This window comes from Haliotis rufescens, unplaced genomic scaffold, assembly GCF_023055435.1.
Source record: "Haliotis rufescens isolate VD_foot unplaced genomic scaffold, xgHalRufe1.0.p SCAF_19, whole genome shotgun sequence".
Classification (NCBI taxonomy): Eukaryota; Metazoa; Mollusca; class Gastropoda; order Lepetellida; family Haliotidae; genus Haliotis; species Haliotis rufescens.
This window is the reverse complement of record NW_025963879.1, coordinates 6,082,023-6,103,489: the sequence shown is the minus strand read 5'-3', so window position 1 is coordinate 6,103,489 and position 21,467 is coordinate 6,082,023. Positions and strand designations below refer to the sequence as shown.

Below are 21,467 nucleotides of genomic sequence, written 5' to 3'. Positions count from 1 at the left end.
TGCTAAGCAATTGCATAAGCAGCTGGTTGATCGGTTTTTAATATGAGTTTACAGTGTAACAGTTGCCGCTAACAGTTTTCTGACTTCATCTCGTTCGGGCTTGGTATAAATAACATCATTTTCGCGTAAACATTCCTCGAATGAATCTCGGTCTTTGCAATGAAAGAGTGCTACCCATTTGGTCTGCTCTCTGAGATCTTTCAGGACAGAGTTGTATTTTTGAGTAAGTACCCAAACGCTATGTTGAGTATGCCGACCGGAGAATGCTAAATAGGAAAGCATATCTTTCTTTTTTGTGAGATCTTTACTCGCGCTGCAATCGTCTATTACGAAAAGGGTTGATTCTCCTTTGCATTTTTCGTGACATACTCGGAGGCAGTCTTGTAAACGATCGCCCGGATCGACTCTGTGTACCCCGTCGTCATTCATTACCCAATCTCTCGATAGGTATGTTTTATTAACGCTTATAGTCTGGCACAGAATAATAATATGATCGAAAACGTCCCGATAATGACTTTGTAAAATATTGAGAATAAAAGCTGTTTTTCCACAGCCCGTTTGCCCGCATATGATAGCGCAGTGCGGATCTTTAGGTAAAAGATTATTAATAGATTGCTTGCACGAATCTCCCATTCTGTATATTAAGTTGCGCATCCATAATCACGTACAAATATATGTTTAATTTACCAGCCAATTCCTGGAGCTTCGTTATCTGTATGGTGGCACCCTCGCTAGCATTTTCTATTCTCCTCCCACTGCCGTGTAGTTGGTCATCGTCCGTTGTTCGCATGTCTAGCCATAGCGCGTACTTCGTGGTGAGGCATTCACCCATCGATACACTCCCGAGAGACAGATCTTTCACGACCGCGATAACTTCTGGGGAACGTTTTATAGAAGGAAGTTTTTTAATCTCATCCCACTGGTGATACGCTAGCATTCCTTGACTATATAGTTGATTAGGAAAGCCCTCGATAGTCAATTCTACTTTTGTAATCTTGGGATTGTATAACTTCTCGGTATTTCTTTTAAACGCATCGGAGGGGTCCTCGAACAACATTAAAATACCCTTCAATGACCTCGTGGGGACTTTTAGATTAATATTCCACATCGTATCTTTTTTGTCCCTCGTGATCTTTCGATGTCGCAGCACGCAATCGTACAAAATGGCTAAACTTCCCGTATAATGGTTAAGAATTTGTCTGGCTAATTCGGGATCTGTTATCATATCGTACTCCAGAGAGATATTGTCAACGGAATAGCTAGCATCTTCAGCAGCTCTGATTACTCTACCGTAGTCATTAAAAGTGAGTTCGTATTCTAACCTATCGCCTAGGGATGCTTGATAAAAGGGCATGTGGGAATCTAGTAATTCAAAGTCTAGCGGAACATAGAATCTGTTACCTAATGCGTCGGCAACGGCCTTATCTTCTTTGTTGGTATCGACACCATTTTCAGCACCTACGCGCAGTCTCAATGTGTTCTTATTACCTTGGTACTGTAAGTTTTCCCTCTCTTTATCCGTTCTCCAGAGATCCATGTAACAATAGTATACATCACTATCGTCAATACTCAAAACCTCATTACCGCTAATTTTAATCGCGATTTTCTTAACGATAGCACGACCTATGTTCTGAACAAGCTCCCTGTTAACGTCAGTAGAAGTCAAACTAATCGTAAATGCTAGTCGGACAGTTCCCGGAACTAACACATCGTGTGCGCCGAGATTAGGAAAGCGAACCAGAAGCGTTTGATTCTGATCGATGGTACTAGGATTATTAGTTATAGTTACAGACTAACGAATTGCTTTGACCCCTAATGGATCTCGAAGTCTACGTTGTGGGTTTAACTTGCGTCCGTATTGCGAAGACATTGTTATATTGAAAACATGTACCCTATGTTTAATATAAAAATGGCTAATTTTGAACATAATGACTTAGATCTAAGTACCTTTGATGACTTTGATAATCCAAACGAAGAGGGTACTGATGAAACCAGCTTTACGAATCTTAACTATGAACTTTTACAATCGTCCGTCAATGATTATTACGATACCTTAAAAGATGATAAAAAATTATGTTACCCCAATAGGTCGTGATTATTCAAAGTTTGAGATAGATAGTAAAGGAATTTTGCGACTGCGTGGCGCTCCGGATATTGATCTTATGCATTCTCGTACTCGTAAGCCCCCTAGCCTTGTCTACGATAGCCAGTAAACACGGTATCGGCACTGTTCGTGATAAATTAGGTTTTGTGGACTACCGATGACTTTCTGCGAAGACTACTAAGGTTCTTAGGACTGTGCGGGAAGAACTCAGTAACACAGATAATTTGGAAGCTTCCTCGAAGGTGGCCTCTGATGGACTCGAAGAAATCTTGGGTACCTACTACGATAATTCCACGGTCAGTGTATCACCATATTCGGAGTTCAGTATTAGGGAATTACGAGGTCTTGACAAGGCAATGCGAACAATGCGGGGAGAACTCAACAATAATATGGCCAAGATATCCGAAATCGACAAGCATATAGTTTACGAGAAAACAAAACTTGAACAGGCGGACGATGAATTCAGTAGACGCCGCATAGCGGAAAGATTGCGTAACTTAGAAGACAAAAGATCGGCCTACCTCGAGGCTGCTTCCAATAATAAAGCGGCACTTCGTTCGCAAATCAGTCGAATTCGAGAAACTATCGATCGAGTCCTCAACAATGACACTACACTGGCCGTTAATTTAAAACATTGTTCAGAGAACAGGGAATAACAATTGCCAGTATTTTAACCGCGTTGGGATTTATTATATCGACTTTGACTCTCACGTTAACCGGTGGCACAGGTGGTACAGGTGGTAGTGGCGGATCACTGCCTACGTCGGATGGTATAAAAGAGTGGATAAAAAAGCATTTAAAAGTATTAGGTTCAGCACTGGGAAAGCTCGCTGAGAAAGCCGCGGCCGCACTTCCCGGTGTAATAGGGAGTGTTGTTTCCTGGCTATTGAATTTATTAGCTAAGACAACCACTTGGCTTAGTCAAAACTTGTGGGGGCTGATCGTAGCAATTGCAAGGCTGTTGTACGTATCCGCTAAGAACTATTTAACCAAATCAGTTCGCTAACCAAATCATGAGTAAACCAACCGCGACTCCACCTAATACAAGCGCTGTTTTTTCATCAATATGTTTTGGATTTTTAGCCTCAATATGTGGTGGCACTTGTGTGTCAGTAGATGGTTGTGCGATAGTTGGTGTTTGCAGCTTGACTATTCCCTTTTCACCCGTGATTGTTTGCGTATTAATTCGACGTTAATATCTGAATTTATACCAGTTTTTTGTTGATCGGTAGCGATAACAATTTTATTTTTATAACCTATCACTTGACCGATCTAAAGTTCCATATTACTCGGAGACATGTATAGTCCCGGCGCATAAACGTAGTCCACTTTGGATTGAGCGTACTGTAATGCATCTTGAAAACGCTTTATAGACGATGGTATGTCAACTGGTGAATTAATGGCGTCCTCCACGTTTGCGACAAACTGTTTTTGCGCATCGAACGTCGTCCCAGTACCGATAATGGACGTTTGTGTTTGCGATTGTGCACCGAGAATTGCCCATACATAAGTTCTTATCGATTCATTAAATCTTACAAATCCTGGGTTAGTAAAATTATTTTCCGTTTTATCATTAAGAAATTCATTCCAAGCGTCATCGTTCAGTTGTACAAATTTTTTAACAATATAAATTAACCCACTCTTAAAACTCATAATATCCCCTCTCCAATCGTTACTATAAAGTTCCCAGCCTTTATACCAATGACCGGTTTTATACCGATTATCATATAATCTTGAGTAAAGTTTGCTGTCCTGCCGCAACTTACCAAATGAACATGAAGTTTATTAAGTTCTTTATATACATAATCGCTTTCTTCTTTGAGGGATATATTTTCCTCTGTGTAAGGAACACCTAGACCATGGTTTGCTCCTTTAATACGCCAATCTTTACTCGTAGAAACATTAAATTCCTGACAAATACGCTCATACGCAGACCCATCATAATTATTATTTGTGGAATTCCACGCTCGATCCTGCGGTAATGAACACTAATTTCTTTAAGTATACGTCTAATCTGATAGTACACGTGAAATATTATAACAGACTTATATAGTTTAAATCCTGGGGTATTAACAGATACACCACATCCCGTTGTGGCACACCATACGGCAAAGTTTAACTGATTCTGCCAAAATTGCATCGGATTGTGAAACCAATCTTGCACCATTTTATCGCTAGTTGCCGTGACCCTGTACTTTTCAAAGATATCGGGTAATTTAACGAAAAAATCATCACCATAGGAATTTACCATAATCGATAGATTAGTAATAGATTATATGTATATTACACTCCCGGGAATAAGAAATGGTCAGTCTATTGAACTGCTTCATTCTATCGATAACTCGGATGGACAACTCGAAGTAGCTCTATGCGATGTAACGTATTACCCACGGTGGACCAATATAAATGCTACAAGGGGTTATAATAATGAGACAGAAATAAATGGTAAAAAATACATTATACCTGATGGGTATTACAGCGTATGCTCACTCAATGATGAATTTTTTAAGCCTAATGGAGTTAGTCTAACACAAAATGAGTCGAATGGGTTACTGATTTTAAACGCTGGAAAAAAGGATGTAAAGCTTTACGAGAACTTAGCATACACACTTGGATGGAGAGGAGAAATAACAGTACTCAAGACATCAGATCAGGGACTCGATTTACCTGATTTAGTTCCCTATAAAGAGTTGTGCATCCATCTTGATCAGATCAGTACAACGGATAATATTCAACAAGAAAGTCCTTCAACTCTACTCAGATGTGTTCCAGTTAAAGATGAAAAATACAATAGTGGTAGAACGGAATCTTTTTCAACATTACAATATAAAAAATTAAAGCGGGGTATTATTTCAGACCTCAAAATTTCTATATTAGATGTAAAACACCAACCTGTACATATAGGATACTTAAGTGTAACACTCCATATTATAAATAATGGTTGATTCCATATTTAAGTTATGATATAGTATCATTGTATATTTGATATGTATGTTACACTCCTGGGAATAACAAATGGTCAGTCTATTCAACTGCTTCGTACTATCGATAACTCGGATGGTCAGCTCGAAGTCGCTCTATGCGATGTAACGTATTACCCACGGTGGACCAATATAAATGCTGCAAAAGATAATAATAGGATATGGTTATTAACTACAACTGGTACTGGCAAATCCATTACTATACCTGATGGGTATTACAGCGTAAGCTCACTCAATGATGAAATTTTTAAGCCTAATGGAGCTAGTCTCACACAAAATGAGGCGACTGGGACAGTGAAATTAGACACTGGAAATCAAAATATATTTTTATTGGAACAATCAGCTACATGGGAATTTAGTCGCTTAATTAGCATACATCTGGATGTTAAATTACCCGATTTAGTTCCCTATAAAGAGTTGTGTATCCATCTTGATCAAATAAGCATGACAAATAATATTCAACTAGAAAGTCCTTCAACTCTGCTCAGATCTATTCCAGTTAAAGATGAAAAATACAATAGCGGTAGAACGGAATCTTTCTCGTCATTACAATATAAAAAATTGAAGCGTGGTATTATTTCAGACCTCAAAATTTCTGTATTAGATGTAAAACACCAACCAGTACATATAGGATACTTAAGTGTAACACTCCATATTAAAAATAATGGTTGATGCATCAGGCCCTGGAACGCTCAGACAATGTAATACAATTGCGCTTTCCGATCTCGGAGACACAGAAGGATTTGATAAACCCGGTTACAATGGTAAGTTATACGCTTTACACTTACACGATAATGTATACAAGCGGAAAGAAGTTACATTCACGGGTAATCTAGAAGATTTAAGCGATGTCGACGTTCGTAGACTCAATAAAAACACTTCGTACAATATTATTCTCAACGGCGAGAATAAATGGACTATGGTCGAAGCAAACATCGAGTGGCTACTGAATATCGTCATTACCCCACCTTATGTGATGATGGGTAAGGGACATAATTTAACTAAGATAATAAATAGTGGCATCGTACTCGCGGCTTATATCCCATCAAAACGAAAAAGTGTGTTAGTCACCCCCCTGCCAGAAAACCCAGGTTATATGTTATATAGTCGTCCGGCAATCCAAAACGTTAGTTTAAATTTGGTTACTGAATTCGATGATATTAAAGTTAACTTGAGTGCAATACCTAATCTTTCTACGCTTATTATTGAAGTCTTGTTCGGAGATGCACCGGAAAATGTCTTTCGAAATATTACCAGGTCCATCGATTAAATGGCTCAAGAAACACCAACGTCGACGTTGCAGTATTATTCATATCGGAGCATCACCCGTTGCAACCCTCGAGAGGGTCCAAATTATTAAAAGTGACAGCATTTCTCTTTCTAAGATATTCTTGCCGTATAATATACATTTGATAAGGTTGATGTATAGTCTCAAAACATTTAAGCAAGACCAATTAAAGACTATTATATGATCGTAATATACACTATGAGTTTATATCCAGCGCTCGATGAAGCATTTGAAAAGATGGATACTGTTGATGGATTTCGATTACATCAAATAAGCGACATAAAACATCGAATAGAGAAGGATAGGGAGTTGAGACTTGGATTGTATAAAAAGTATCACAGAGCCGTGAATGCTCTGGACGGAGTTGACACCGCGCTTGTAGTAGCTGGCATGGGACTCGGTGGAGTCGCGGTTGGTTTACTATCAACTATAATCGCCACGCCTATCGTGCTCGGTATGGAAATAGCCGCTGGAGTCTCGGGACTGGAAGGAATATCGATAAAATTTATTTCTCATAGGTTACAAAAGAAAGCATTAAAACACGATAGTATTCGGATACTCGCCGAAGCAAAGTTGAACAGCATTGAGGATCATATTTCAACAGCAATGGTCGATTGTAAGATATCCGAGGATGAGTTTCGTTTAGTGCTGTCGGAACTCACCAAATACAACGCAATGAAGCAGGAGATTCGATCCAATTCTCGTAAGACCAGTGGTATTAGCGAAGATGAGAAAAAAAAGTTCATAGAACAGGGGAGGCAACAAGCGCGTCAATTATTCCGTGCCAAAACCAAAGAACTGGTTGGAGATTAAAAATAGATTGCTTACTATCGTTTGATCACATTTAGACAAATGCTTACATACATATATATAATAATGGAGATCGAAAAAGCTATTAAATGGAGAGAATTACCACAAGGTTTTTATTATATCAGTGATGTCAAACCAATCAAATACGGTTATCAATTGTTTCTTATCAATTTACAAGAAGAGTGCAGTTATATAGTCTGGTCTCCTAGTAAAATGAACGAAGAACTTAATAAAAATGTTGAATATCACTTTATCGATAAAAATAATGAAGAATATTTTTATTACCATTTAGGCTCATCTAAAGCATTGATTGGCCCCAGGTATTGGTGAGCTAGAGCCAATTTAACTTAATCTTATGACTGTCGTTGAATCGCATAATCATTTTGGCATAAAAAATGCCACCTGTAGTAGCAGTATAGGTATATGAATCCGGCTCCAGTGGAGTTGCGGCAGAACCCCCATTACCTATACTACTAAATCAGTGTCCATGAAAAGGGAAGTAACTGCACGTTATGTTGGATCGCATTGTTTTTAAGTATTGTAGCATTTCACAGTTGAGGTCGTGTGTTCGAGACGCGGAACATTTTAGGATTTTTATTTTTTTTGAAAAAGGAAATTAAAACGAAATTTGCGGCAGACTTTTTGATGATGCGGCGGTGCCTGAGAACCAAGAATATTTTTTTTTAGCCTTAGACACAGTCGGTGAGGGTCTTTAATAGGCTTATTACCACGGCTATTAGTACAACAAGTAAGCATGAACTGAAAAAACTATTTAAGTTGAAGCCATAAACTAATTATCCAATTATAGAGAACAAACAAAGGTTCAATTCAAAATAATGGATTTATGTTATAATATAGGAATTGTATTACACTAAACAACTGAAAAAACGGCTAAGAGTGCAAGCAACTTGTATAAATTGAAACAATTTATGGTGAAGGTGCAAAGAGAAGGATACCCAATTACAGAGAACAAACAAAGTTTAAGTTCAAAATAATGGATATATAGTGTAATATAATAATAGTATGCAGGTAATGCAGGATAAGTTAAAGAATGTTTGAGCACAGTTTAGTTAGACTATAGCTGGGATCTTTCACATAATGTTTCATCTTCCAAGGCCTTGTAGTTTCAGGGACAATGTGAATAATGCTAAAGCTTATTTTACTGTAGACAGATGACGGACAACACACCACCACAAAAGCTCATTGGTTTTTAAGAAAGGTGAACTAAAACAGTTTAGTTTAGTTTAGCGGGTGAGCTGGGTGAGCTGGGTGAGCTGGGTGAACTGATAGTTTTGTGCAGTGAGGGATTTTTAATCATTTCATATTTGTTGGCTGTGTAACTTCGTCTAGGTCTGCTTAATGTAAATGTTTTTGGTCAAATAATAGAACATCAATTTAATTCTGAGTATGAAATGGTTTATACACCTGTTTCTCTGATCATTATAATAAATTTTCTTTTGTAAACCATATGGATCAATCTCATTAAAATGTCATGTTCTTACTCCAATACTATAGTTCTCTGCATGAAGATCTGACAACCCCTCCATTGGAGGTTGGGGGCACGGGTGGCCCAGTTGTCTAAGGCGCCGCTATTTGCTGTGCAGAGTTGCGTCCCTTGGGCATGCCAGACAACCTAAGATTGTGGGTTCAAATCCTGGTTCTCCCCGATTATTTTTCCAGGTTTGTCAGCACCATACCCGGGCTCATGGGTTTCACCAAAGTTGTAAACGTCTGATACCTGCATCATTTTGGGCTTTCCTCCCAAATTAAGTTGACACGCCGTGATATAAGTGGAATAATTTTAAAAGCGGCGTTAAACCCAACTCACTCACCTATGGGAGGTTGCATCATGTCAACTATCTTGTATCATGTCAACTATCTTATCACACAATCAGCCAGGAGGTACAAGAGAGCAGAGAATTCAGACCAGCATTTTGATCTATCTGGAACATGAACTTTAACACCAAAAACTGAATGTAAATAAGGACAATATCCCCGACATCATCAGCTGAAGAACAATTTTGAAATAGGAAATATATTGATGCCTTTACGTTTGAGCTGGTTTGATCTTAAAAAGCACAATAACATAACATAGTAATGGCATAATTCAAAGATTCACTGGTGCATCATCAGCAAGATTTGCTCTTTTAGGTCTATATAGGTCTATAATATTTCAAAGTTCAAAACATGAAAAAATACCCATTATTTTCTCCGAAAATCTACCAAAATAAAACTTTGCACTGCGCCTCTCCTATTTGTATAGAAAGTGTTGCTTAAATTTGAAAAGAATCCATCTAGTAGTTCTCAAGTTTGCACAAATGTTGAAGTAAAAAAAATACATTATAGGTGCAAAACATGTAAAAATTCATATTTTCTCTGAAAATACACTTATCAAAATCAAATTTTGCACCTTTTCTAAGGAAACTGTTCACTACAAATGAAAAGAATACATGCAGTAGTTTTCAATTTACAGGTCGCACAAATTTGTAAGTAAAAAAAGGAAAAATAGCTGTATTTTGTCAGAAAATAAAAATATTGAACTCAAACTTTGCACTGCACCTCTCCTATCGGTATACAAGGTATTCACCAAGTTTGAAAAGAATCTCAGTAGTGTTTAAGTTATAGGCTGCACAAAAAGTGTCCTCGGAAGGATGGACAGACAGGTGGAAGGAAGGACGGACAGACAGACGGACATACAGAATTCCTTGGCATAAGTATTCACCCCTGCCCTTTCAGGACTAGGGTATATCAATAAAGCAGTATCATTGAGATGGATATTTTATACACTCATTTCTGAGCCCCGTGGCAGCTACACCCAGTAGGGAGTACTATGGAAGGATTAATTGTGCTCAGTGGGGATTTTCCAAATTGAGGTAGTAAAAGCATTGAAGCCCGAATCATTTTAGAAAGCTGACATCTGAGTGGTTCAAGAACCGATGAATCCTTAATCAGATTGTTTAGATCAGACTTCACATGTGACCTTTAGGTGGGTTGTGAGATTTTGAGTGGAAAATTTCATTTTAGATAAACATCCTTTGCTCTCACCGTTGTCAACCTGTTGTTGAACTGGATTTGGGTTTCTGTGTCATTCTTCTTCTGTTCTGCTATCTCTGTTCGGGAAATAAGTCGATGCATCTGCTCAGAAGTCATGATGTTCACTGGGTCTAGTTTGTGTCGGTTAATCAGGCCAACCAAATACTCTTTGTAGTGAACACTGAAATGTCAATCCATACCAAACTTAGATTTTTCACAGGGGAAAAGCAGATTATCTACTGGTATGATATCATATGTTGCAAGTGCCATGGGAGTGTGGCCAAAATCACCAGGGCACAACACGGATGGAACCTCACATTACTAAAGGAATTACCACCTGACTAGAATGTGCTAAATTTGATTATTTTTTTTGCATTATGTCCCAGACTGGATGAGTGACTGAATGATGTTTAATACTGCAGTCGACTATTGAAAAAACATCAAGACTGCCTGTCTTGCTATTTACATATTTATAGTGGTTGAGGAGGTATAACAAAGGAGCAACAAGAAAAGAAAATACTTCAAACACACTCTCACACTCAACCAGGGGCCTCCATGGCAGCTGTGCCAAGGTTCCAGGAAATGTTTCAATATATCTTCTCTCTGTCTTTATGTTACGGTTAATGTGAATTATATGCTTTTAGAAGTATGAATAACTAGAAAGATGAAGCAAGAAGCAGCCCCATCCCCTACCTTTCCTGAATTACCACCCAGAAACATGTAGCATAGAAACAACAGACAAATCAAGTCACACATGACCTTACCAATATCTACCTATTCATCTTAATCCCTAATGTTGTCTAATGAAATCTAAAGTCAAGACCAATGCAGTACAACAAGCTAGCGTGTTGTAATCCATGAACATATTTCAAGGTGTTTCTTCAGAAACCAGTCTTATATCAGTTTAACCATGGTGTGAATTTGAATACATATATTTATCAACTGACATATTAGACATGTCATTAGCAGACAAAGGATGTATTCCAAACCTGCATAGTCCTGCATTTCCCTCCATCACCTCTTTGCCACAGGCCTCATCCTGACGACTGCCAACTTCACCATCCTTCTGCTCCATTACAGGACATGCTCTGAGGGTCTGACCTGGTCCTTCTGTGTTGAACTGCACATGGCCAATCTTGGAAACATATGCATTACAAATAATGAACATATTATGTCATACAACACCCAAAACCATAATTGAAACCAGAACTTCTACTCAACTGGTTGAACATGAGTAAGCCATCACTGATCTCTTAGACATTTACCACATTGGGCTTTCCAATTTCAAATGTTTGGACTTGACAATTCTTTCAATGTTAGTTAAAATCCATAATGTTGTGTCAGTTTTGTCTACAGCATCATGTGGTCTTTCACCCATATAGTCGGACAGATTTGGCTGCATGCTTCTGGAACTTACAGCATGTTTACTTCCTTGTTTGATGTTTATTGAAACATTCAGCTACAGCTATACAATGGTGGCCTGTAACTGGAAATATATCTGCTTTACATGCAAAAATACAGAAGCAACCCTATATCCTCACCATGTCTTGAATGCCCCAAAACTGTCCCACTAGAAAGCCATTTTCACTCACCAAATGAGGTGACAGTTGCCCTGACCAGTATCAACCTGTATTCATCTTTGTTCACCCTAATGATGTCTAATGCAGTACTTTAGTTCTATGCTTCTAGCTACCTTAAAAACAAGTTATAAGCATATTACGGTGTCGTTACCTTAATAAATGGTCATTTCATATCTTAGTTTGTTCAACAACAACAGAACTTACTCATGCATATGTAATCTACCACAATAACATGTCAGCCACACCATTTATGTTTTAATCAACACGATCCCCAACACTGTTATCGTGACTGGTGAGATATCATGGGCATTAAACATGAGTTTTGTAATAATCTTTAATGTTTAAAACCAAAATAACTGTTAGAAACTGGTAGTTTCCAACATTATACATTATATATATATATATAAACATCAATAACTAAGGTATCAAAATAGCACTGTGATGTTCTAAATATTAAACCATACAATACCATATTTTCTTGAGTATAGTGTGCACCCAAGTATAATGCGCAACCCCCTCTAGCAGCTTCAGTATTTTGGAAAAAAAAATATTCAAATATTATGCACAAAAAATAAATTACACTGTACCCATTCAGCAAATTAGTGGTAATCTGACAGTGGTTGCTGTTAATAACAGTGAGTTGTGTGATCTTCTGATCGTTTCACAGACGATTTCGCCGAAATTAATTAAAACAATATTAAAAGGAATTTTGAATAAAATTAATGAAATAAGTTACAAACATAAGTCAAGATATACAAAGAACACTTTTTATAACCAGACAGTGTAATTACATGATTAATTTGAGTAGTTCAGTATGGATTTGTTGACATGGTATTTCCGTTGTTTAAATGCTCACGGTAATGTCTTTGCATTGGGGGAAAAAAACAATCAAAACTCATTATGGCAAGTATAATGTGCACCCCCTTCTAGACAGCTGTGTTTTTTGGAAAAAAGTGCACACTGTACACAAGAAAATATGGTACATAGTCACATGAACCAAAACATTAAATAGTTATCTATATTGAAACAATGTTTAATCTAAATGCCATATAAACTATGACTTAATTTGTAGTGTCTAAGTATCAATGTAAACAAACCTTAAACCCTATATTCCAACAATAAAAATATTATCCTAAAATAACATTGTCGACACCACTTGATAACCTCTGTATCAATGAGACAGCACCCTAATTACCTGGGGCTAATTACATAAAACAATAGAAGTCACCACCTTCTAGTTTGTGTCAAAGGATACACATCTTAAAGTTCCAAATAGTTCAAAACCTTAAATGTTAAACCCGAATATGGTTCGTCCCCAAAACCTAAGCTTGTTGTGATTGGTTAACTTACCCAAACCAATGATATAATAAGTAATCATGTAGGTTAGTATAAATATCGGTTTGGGAAGAAGGGTCTACATTCAAGACTTCCTAACAAACCACAAAATAACTGTGGGAATCGATCAAAAGCTACCAGCAGCTTTCTAAGCCGAACACTTTTCAACATTATGATAAATGACTTATTCGAGGGATTATCAAATAAAGTTCAAATGTCTAAATATGCAGATGACGGAGCCCTCTGGATCCGCACCAAAAGTCTAAATATAACACAAAAATTATTACAGAAGGCATTAAACAAATATGGGCAAACAAACGGGGCTTCTCACTAAATGCTAAAAAACCATAGGGATAGTTGTCAAACAAAAATATGCACGCAAACATCCCCAAACTACAAACAAACAATAATCCTATACATTTCCAAAAACAGACAAAATTTCTAATACTAATCTTTGTGGAACATCTAACCTGGGGTGCTCACATTAAAGACCTAATAAATAGATGCAGTAAAGACCTAAATACACTACGCTGCCTGACAGGTTCCAATTGGGGGCCTACAAGGAGACCCTACTATCACTATTAATCATTATTAATTAGATCAAAAATAGACTATGGATGCCCAATTTACAATACCTTAAGCACAACACTAAACGATAAACTAAATTCAATCCAATACCAAGCACTTAAGATAATCACTCGCACACAACAGTGCACCTCGCTTACCTCACTGCAGGCCATTACCGGCGAAATTCCCCTGGATTTGCGCCGAGAACAGTTAACAACAAGTGCAAAAGTGAGCGTGGCTCACTAATACCCATACCCTGCTAGTGTCAGTAGTTACAAATTAGATAGCTAGGATAGGGTTAGGCAGGGTTCCCCCTAGACTCCAATATCTGAGAGTCACCTTGACTCAGCCTATGAATTTTTGGGAGTCAAAAATATTTATTGAGAGTCAAATGTTTTATTGTATGATTAATGAAATTTAAAGTGTTCACTGTTAATGTTACACTTAAAGTTAAGTATCTTTTAAATATTATATGTCTTTAGTTTAAGTTAACAAGTGCTAATTAATGTTCTCAGCTGATTGTACTACAGAGAAATAAAGGATATATGAATGAAAAACAAAGTTTGTTGGTTTTATCTTTTCACAATCTTTAATTACTTCACAGCTCATGAAACAATTTACAGTGACACTAATACAGGATGAATAAATAACATCAGTCCCAACTGTGAGACATAATTTTTAATCATGGATGGATATTAAAATACATTTCATGTCAGATTATAATCTAATACCACTAGCTCATTTACATCTTTTATCTAGTTATCTTGTATTATCTATCAACAGTGAAGATGAACTGAAGACTTGTGAACACTCGTAATATTTTCTGGTTGAATACAGTTTTATTAGCAACAACAAACACGCCAAAAGCTTTACATTTCGTATATACCATATTTATTCGCGTATAATACACACTCGTGTATAATACACACCCCTAATTATGGGCTATAAAATCCTGAAAAAAATATCTCTCGTGTATAATACGCACAGACTTTTCTTCAGTCTTATTTCAGGCTGTCATGATCAGTCATCGGAAATAGCATAACAAATCCAAATTGAATTACGCAAGTTAATCCTGTTGTTACACTATCTGGTAATAAAAATGTGTTCTCTGTATATCTGACCCTATGTTTGTCATCCATTTTATTAATTTTATTTAAAATTTCATTCAATAATGTTTACCTAAATTTCGGCAAAAACATGTGTCCCTCTGATACTTACAACTTCTGTTTACCCCGTTCCATAGGTTCTGCTTAACCACATACTGTAACCGTGCCAAATCACATTATTCACCGCAACAATGATAATATTTCTTCTGTTTCATTTTTTACGAGTCTACACATCTAGATAAACATATGTCATGGTTAACTTTAAGTGAGAAAATATGCCGAAACATGAAAAACCTTGTCTATTTGCGGAATTTTCCTTTGTTTACATCACGTGCTGTCATCGAAGCCACATGGAGTGTGAGAGTTACGTTCACTTTGATGCATAAATATATTTTGAAACGACAATTAATTTAAAACTAGACGTAAATTTTAAGATGTTTGCATAAATTGTCTTCAGAAAATGTTTATAAATTAAGTTCAGGTGAGTAGTTGTAATATTTTCATTCCAAAGCTGGTAAACAACAACACAGATATTTTGAAATTGCGTCAGTCATGACGCAGTCATTAATTTCTGGACCTATTTTTCCTTAATTGAGTGTCATATACGCAAGAATACTGCGTCAGGGGAAACCCTGGTTAGTGTTTGAAAAATTAATAAAACAATGGAAAATTAATAAAACATTTTTTTCTTTTGACTGCACCTCTACATATGACACAGATTATATGTACTAAGTTTGAGATGAATCCACTGAAAAGTTTAAGAGAAATCACGTGGACAAAGTTTTCGGAGGGAGGTTAGGGTTTGAAAAATTCATAAAAAAATGGAAAATTAATAAAAAAAAATAAATTTCTTTTGACTGCACCCCTCCATATGAAACAGATTATATGTACTAAGTTTGAGATGAATCCACTGAATAGTTTAAGAGAAATCACGTGGACAAAGTTTTCGGACGGACGTTAGGGTTTGAAAAATTCATAAAAAAATGGAAAATTCATAAAAATAATTTTTTTCTTATGACTGCACCCCTCCATATGACACAGATTATATGTACTAAGTTTGAGATGAATCCACTGAATAGTTTAAGAGAAATTGCACGGACAAAGTTTTCGGACGGACAAACGGAATCTTGGTATAACTATATACCCCTGACATTTTGTCGGGAGTATAATAAATTGTGATGTATTTCTTTATTCATTTCGCACTGTAGGCCATCAGCCCATTGTACATTTAGATAGTCAGGTTCACAATGGACATTATTGAGCTTCTGATATTCATGGCATGGAATATATATAGTGAAAGGTTTTTAATGGTTTCAGCATGACATAATGACAACAATAGGTTAAATTTATGTAATGTAGGATGGACATGATATTTTCCTGGAATATATTTGTTTCTAAGATTATTATATGTTTTACAAATTAACAGAAAATGGTATTCGTTTTCGATAAGATCAATGTTACAGAGGTTACAAAGTCTTTGGTCTCTTGGGACATTATAATATCTACCCACTTCAATATGGAGTGTATGCGAACTACAACGATAGCGGGAACGCGCAGTACGACATTTACCAATATTGATATTAAGAAGATACGGTTCAACACAAAAATTTAATTTCATAAAGAATAGGTGTACATTTTCGGACTACTAGCAATATCTGAATGCCATTCTTGTTCATGTATATATTTCAATCGTGAAACAAATTCAAATATAAATAGTTTTGGATAAGAAATTGATTGGTTTTCCCAAACATACCCCAAACCAAATTTATATAAGGTATTTTTAACCTTGGATACCCAATTAATCTTGCCATTTACAGCTTCTTTAAACAAGAGATTATAGCTCTTTCTTGGGTAACGACTATTCGGCATAGATATAATCTTACGCCAGTAAGTAATACAACGCTTATATGCTGAAATGTACAAAGGATATCGACCGCACTCGCCTCTTACGACCTGATCAGGTGACCAAAAACTGAACGCCTAAAAATTGTTTGCATGCTAATAAATGGATCTGTTCAATTTCTTTGTATTTATTTAAGCCCCAAATTTCAGCTCCATTTTACAATATTGGTGCTATTTTGGTATCAAATATCTTGAAAAATACATTATAATCAAATGGTTTTACATTCCTCAGTGATTTTAAAATACCAAACAATCCTTTTTTGGCCTGAAGTGCAGCATTGCATACATGGTTAGACCAATTTAAAGTTTTTGAGAATGATACACCCAAATATTTATAAGAGTGAGTGAGTGAGTGAGTGAGTGAGTGAGTTGGGTTTTATGCCGCTTTTAACAGTATTCCAGTTATATCGCGGCGTGTCAGCTTAATGTGGGAGGAAGGCCCGAAGTGATGCAGGTCTCAGACGTTTACCACTTCGGTGAAACCCACGAGCACGGGTATGGTGCTGACAAACCTAGAAACATAATCGGGGCGAACCGGGATTCGAACCCACAATCATTGGTTTCTGGCGTGCCCAAGGGACACAACTCTGCACAGCAAATCGTGGAGCCCCCATTTATAAGAAGAAACACATTCTAATCTAACATCTCCATAATACCATTTTTCATTTTTAGACAACATTCCTCCCTTACTGAACACCATTACTTTAGTTTTGTCAAAGTTAACAGTTAATGAATATCTATGACAATAATCTTCAAGAACATCAATGCTCTTCTGTAGGCCAAATACAGTATCAGCAAATAGAGTGACATCGTCCGCAAACAATAATAAAAACAGTTGAAGAAGTTCTGGATGAAACTGGATTCCTGGTTCACATTTAGATTCAATTTCTAGAGCCAAGTCATTAATGAACATATTAAACAGGAAGGGACTTAGTAAACAGCCTTGACGGACTCCAGTATTACACGGAAAATAATCTGAAAGTTGGTTTCCATATTTGACACAAGAGATAACATATTTATAAATAGATTGGATATTTTTATACATCTTTGGCGAGACTCCATGTACATTAATACACGCCACAATTTTGATCTATCAACCGAGTCGAAAGCCTTCGAAAAATCTACAAAAAGTGTTTACACTTTACTTCTCTTTTTACATAAATATCGCTGAATGATAGATTGCAATATGAAAATATTGTCAGCTGTAGAGTAGCCCCGACGAAAGCCAGCCTGGGATTCGACAAATTTATCACATGATTCACCCCAAAATTGTAATCTCTTATTTAATATGTTAGTGTAGACTTTACTGAAAGCACTCAATATTGTTATACCTCTGTAGTTGGCTGGTATTTTAGTATCACCCTTTTTGTGAAGGGGAACAATAACTCCATGTGTCCACATGGAAGGAAAGTATGCAGTATCAAACATTGCATTAAATAATAAAGTCAAGATTGGACATAGTATATCCTGGGCATATTTAAACATTTCAGTTTTAAGTTTATCTGCACCAGCTGATGTACCATATTTTAAAGAATTAATAGAATTAATAACTTCCTCTTGGAGTATTTGGAGAGTCAAGAATAGAATCTGCAAGCTGATCGGTGTTCGTATTTATACATTCATCTCCGGTGACTGTATCAGATTTAGTTTCAAACATACCCTGAAAGTATTTGAACCATTGGTTTGTTTATGTTAATGTCCGGTTTTGGAGTAGGCTGATCGTTAGATAAACGCTTCAACGAAGACCAGAACAGTTTACCATTATGTATATTATTAACTATTGCGCTTTTGATGTCTTCTTGGTATTGTCTCTTTTTTTCACGAGTAACATTTGTATATTGATTTCTTTGTCTTATATAATTATTTAACGATGATTGATCTTTTTCTCGTTTAAAGGATTTAAGTAGTCTAAGTCTCTCCAAACGGTGATAACGACAATCTTTGTCAAACCAGGGTTGATCATAAATGTCAGTACCACAAGGACTTTTCATGCACTCTGCAGCAGAACTGATGGCTTCGGACAAAGTATGAACCGCATCATCAATGTTACCAGAACATATATCTTCCGTGCACTTTTCAAACTGGGATGCTGAGTCAGTGTTACAGAGGTTATCCCTAAATATAGATTCTTTGTTGTCATTCCAGATGAAGCGATATGCATTATTTGCACGTGCGTCTTGTTCGAGACGCTCCCGTTGATCAAGGTCACATGACTGCAATGTACAAGTGATTGGCGCATGTTCCGATTCTGACCTAGTTTTAACGTTGAAGTGAGAACAAAATGCAAACAGAGGAGTTGTTGAGATGATAGAGTCAATGACACTTGCACCATTTGCACCAATAAATGTATATTCACCTTTCCCCGCATCATCACCACATCTGCCATTTAATAAATTTAGATACATGGCACTGCAAAAGTTTAGTAGTGTTCTTCCGAAATTGATTCACTATATTATCACATGAATATCGTGTAATGTTAACGTTGTCATCGAGATCAGAGAAATCTTCTATGCTTAATCGTTCAGCAATGTCATCGGAGATAAAGTCTGGATCTGTACCTGTTCTGGCGTTGAGGTCGCCTCCAATCAACAGGTGTAAATCACCATAGTCATTTAGTACATTTATTAGAGAGTCAAACAGTAGGCTTATACCACACTTGGATGGTTTGTTAGTATACCAAGACGACCAAATAGGGCTTACATAAGTACAGGCCATCAAAATATCATTTTCCAGATTGACCAAAGATTTATCTAAGATAAGGAATATACAGTTCAGGCCAATAACATGGCTTTTCACGTATTGAATAAGTGAAGTTTTAATCAATACCACAATACCCCCAGACAGTCTTCCAAATGAGGAAACTTTACTAGCTGATAAAACGTATTGCTGGTAATCAGAAAAATATTGATCGCAAAGATGTTTCTTACACCATGTTTCACTAAGTGAAATAAAGTCGTACCGTTTAATGAATTCAATGAAATGTAGATCATCAATTTTTGTTGAAAGTCCTGATATGTTCCAAAATAATATGTTGATTGAATGGCTGTGGTCATCGGAGCGTGTAGGGCCGCGGCCACACCCCTAGCTGTGGTCTGTGTTAGAAGTTGACAGTTCCAGGTTGTCGGATGGGATGGACGCTGATGTTTGAGATGATGCCGACTGTGCCATTTCAGGTAACACAACAGAGTCAGTCTTGTGGCTTGTTAAGCTTGAGATGATTAACTCCCTGTTTTTATAATAACCTCTTTTATTTTGTAGTTTCAATTGTTGAAGGGTTTGTCTCTGGCGTTTTGTGAGAATCTTTGAGTACAGATCGTAATGAAATAGCCTGTATCTTACGATCCAGATTTGTGAAATGAACAATAAGTGGGCGGGGTCACTTTGTTCCGGGCGTTTTCATGCGATGCACATTCACAATATCAGTGACAGTAAATATAGGTGAATCACTATCTACAGAATTCAAGGCCTCACATACAGTTAACTTGAAAGATTTTGAATTTTCAATGCTTGATTCGGAAACACCATAGAGGAGAGCATTTTGTTTTCTGCTGTATTGTTCAAGGCGGTTCAATATTATTTTCTACATCGTGTAATTTCGTTGACCATCCTGTGTCGTTGGTAGCAGAATGGGCATGTTCTTCCACGATGTCCAGACAGTCCGATATGGCATCAATATCCAGTCTCATAGTGTGTTGCATCTGTTTAATTTTTTCTAAACTTGACTGCAACTCTTCCATAGAAATGTTCATCACGGATCTCTCTTGACAGTTCATTTTTCATTTTTCGAATTTCTTGCATGATGTCAAAGTCTATCTGATTTTTATAAACTTGTCATAGCGACTGATTTACAACACCCATTGTCTGAAGAACATTTAATTGCAAAGGCTCATTACCCTGGAGCCATGACATCTATATGCCTTGAAACACTCAGTTGCTGTTATTTATAAGATGCTAATCCTAATTGTTAATCCCCATTTTTGTGTACATCAGCCGTCTGCCATCCTGAACGAGATGTGCAAGTATGTCACTGATGATTTACTGTTTACATTTATATTTATTACTTACTAAATGTCAGTCGATTAGCATCTTATAAATAACAGCAATTAAGTGTATCAAGGCATATACATGTAGATGTCATGGCTCCAGGGTAATGAGCCTTTGCAATTAAATGTTCTTTTGACAATGGGTGTCGTAAATCAGTTGCTATGACAAACTTTTTGGGGGCCCGGATTTAGTTCCACATTACCAGACAGTAACAAACCTTTTTGAATCACTATTGCTACAGCACTTAACTGCACCAAAGTGTATAGAAATGAAAATGTTCCTATAAGCCGATAGCCCATCTCAGTGTTTAGCGACCATTTCGTCCATGGTGTATACTGTCCAACATGGCGGATTTGACGAGTCCCACGAGGGTGTGAAAAACGACCAATTCTCGCTCTCCATGTTTCGCTGGACACACCCATGATATCTATGACGCTTCACTGTTAAGTTAGAAACCAATTTGTACAAACCAGATGTTATAGTTGCCTTTTGGACATAACCTCCTCAGCAAAACCACCGATTGGCCTGGCTGGCCTATATGCGATAAACGCATAAAGTCGGTCCCTGAGACTGACAAATATGAACTTGGAAATGGGGATAGGGCACTTATGTCCAGAAATTAAAATTGCTGAGAGTCCATCCAACTCTCAAGAAAACCAACCCAGTTCTCAAAAGGGTCAGCCCAACCCAAATGAAGGGAATCCCTTCACTCTGGTT

General features: G+C 37.0%; 1 protein-coding gene across 2 annotated transcripts in view; it reads right to left on the bottom strand.

Annotated features, from left to right (window-relative positions):
• LOC124148417 (E3 ubiquitin-protein ligase RNF31-like) overlaps positions 1-21,467 on the bottom strand; it is a 265,524-nt gene that overhangs the window by 13,322 nt on the left and 230,735 nt on the right. For both annotated transcript variants that reach the window (XM_048398840.1, XM_046519497.2), the window contains 2 exons: positions 11,206-11,351; positions 10,229-10,397 (listed from right to left, as the gene is read on the bottom strand). In XM_048398840.1, the coding sequence (XP_048254797.1) occupies positions 10,229-10,397; positions 11,206-11,351 (315 nt within the window). The remainder of the gene's footprint in view (positions 1-10,228; positions 10,398-11,205; positions 11,352-21,467) is intronic.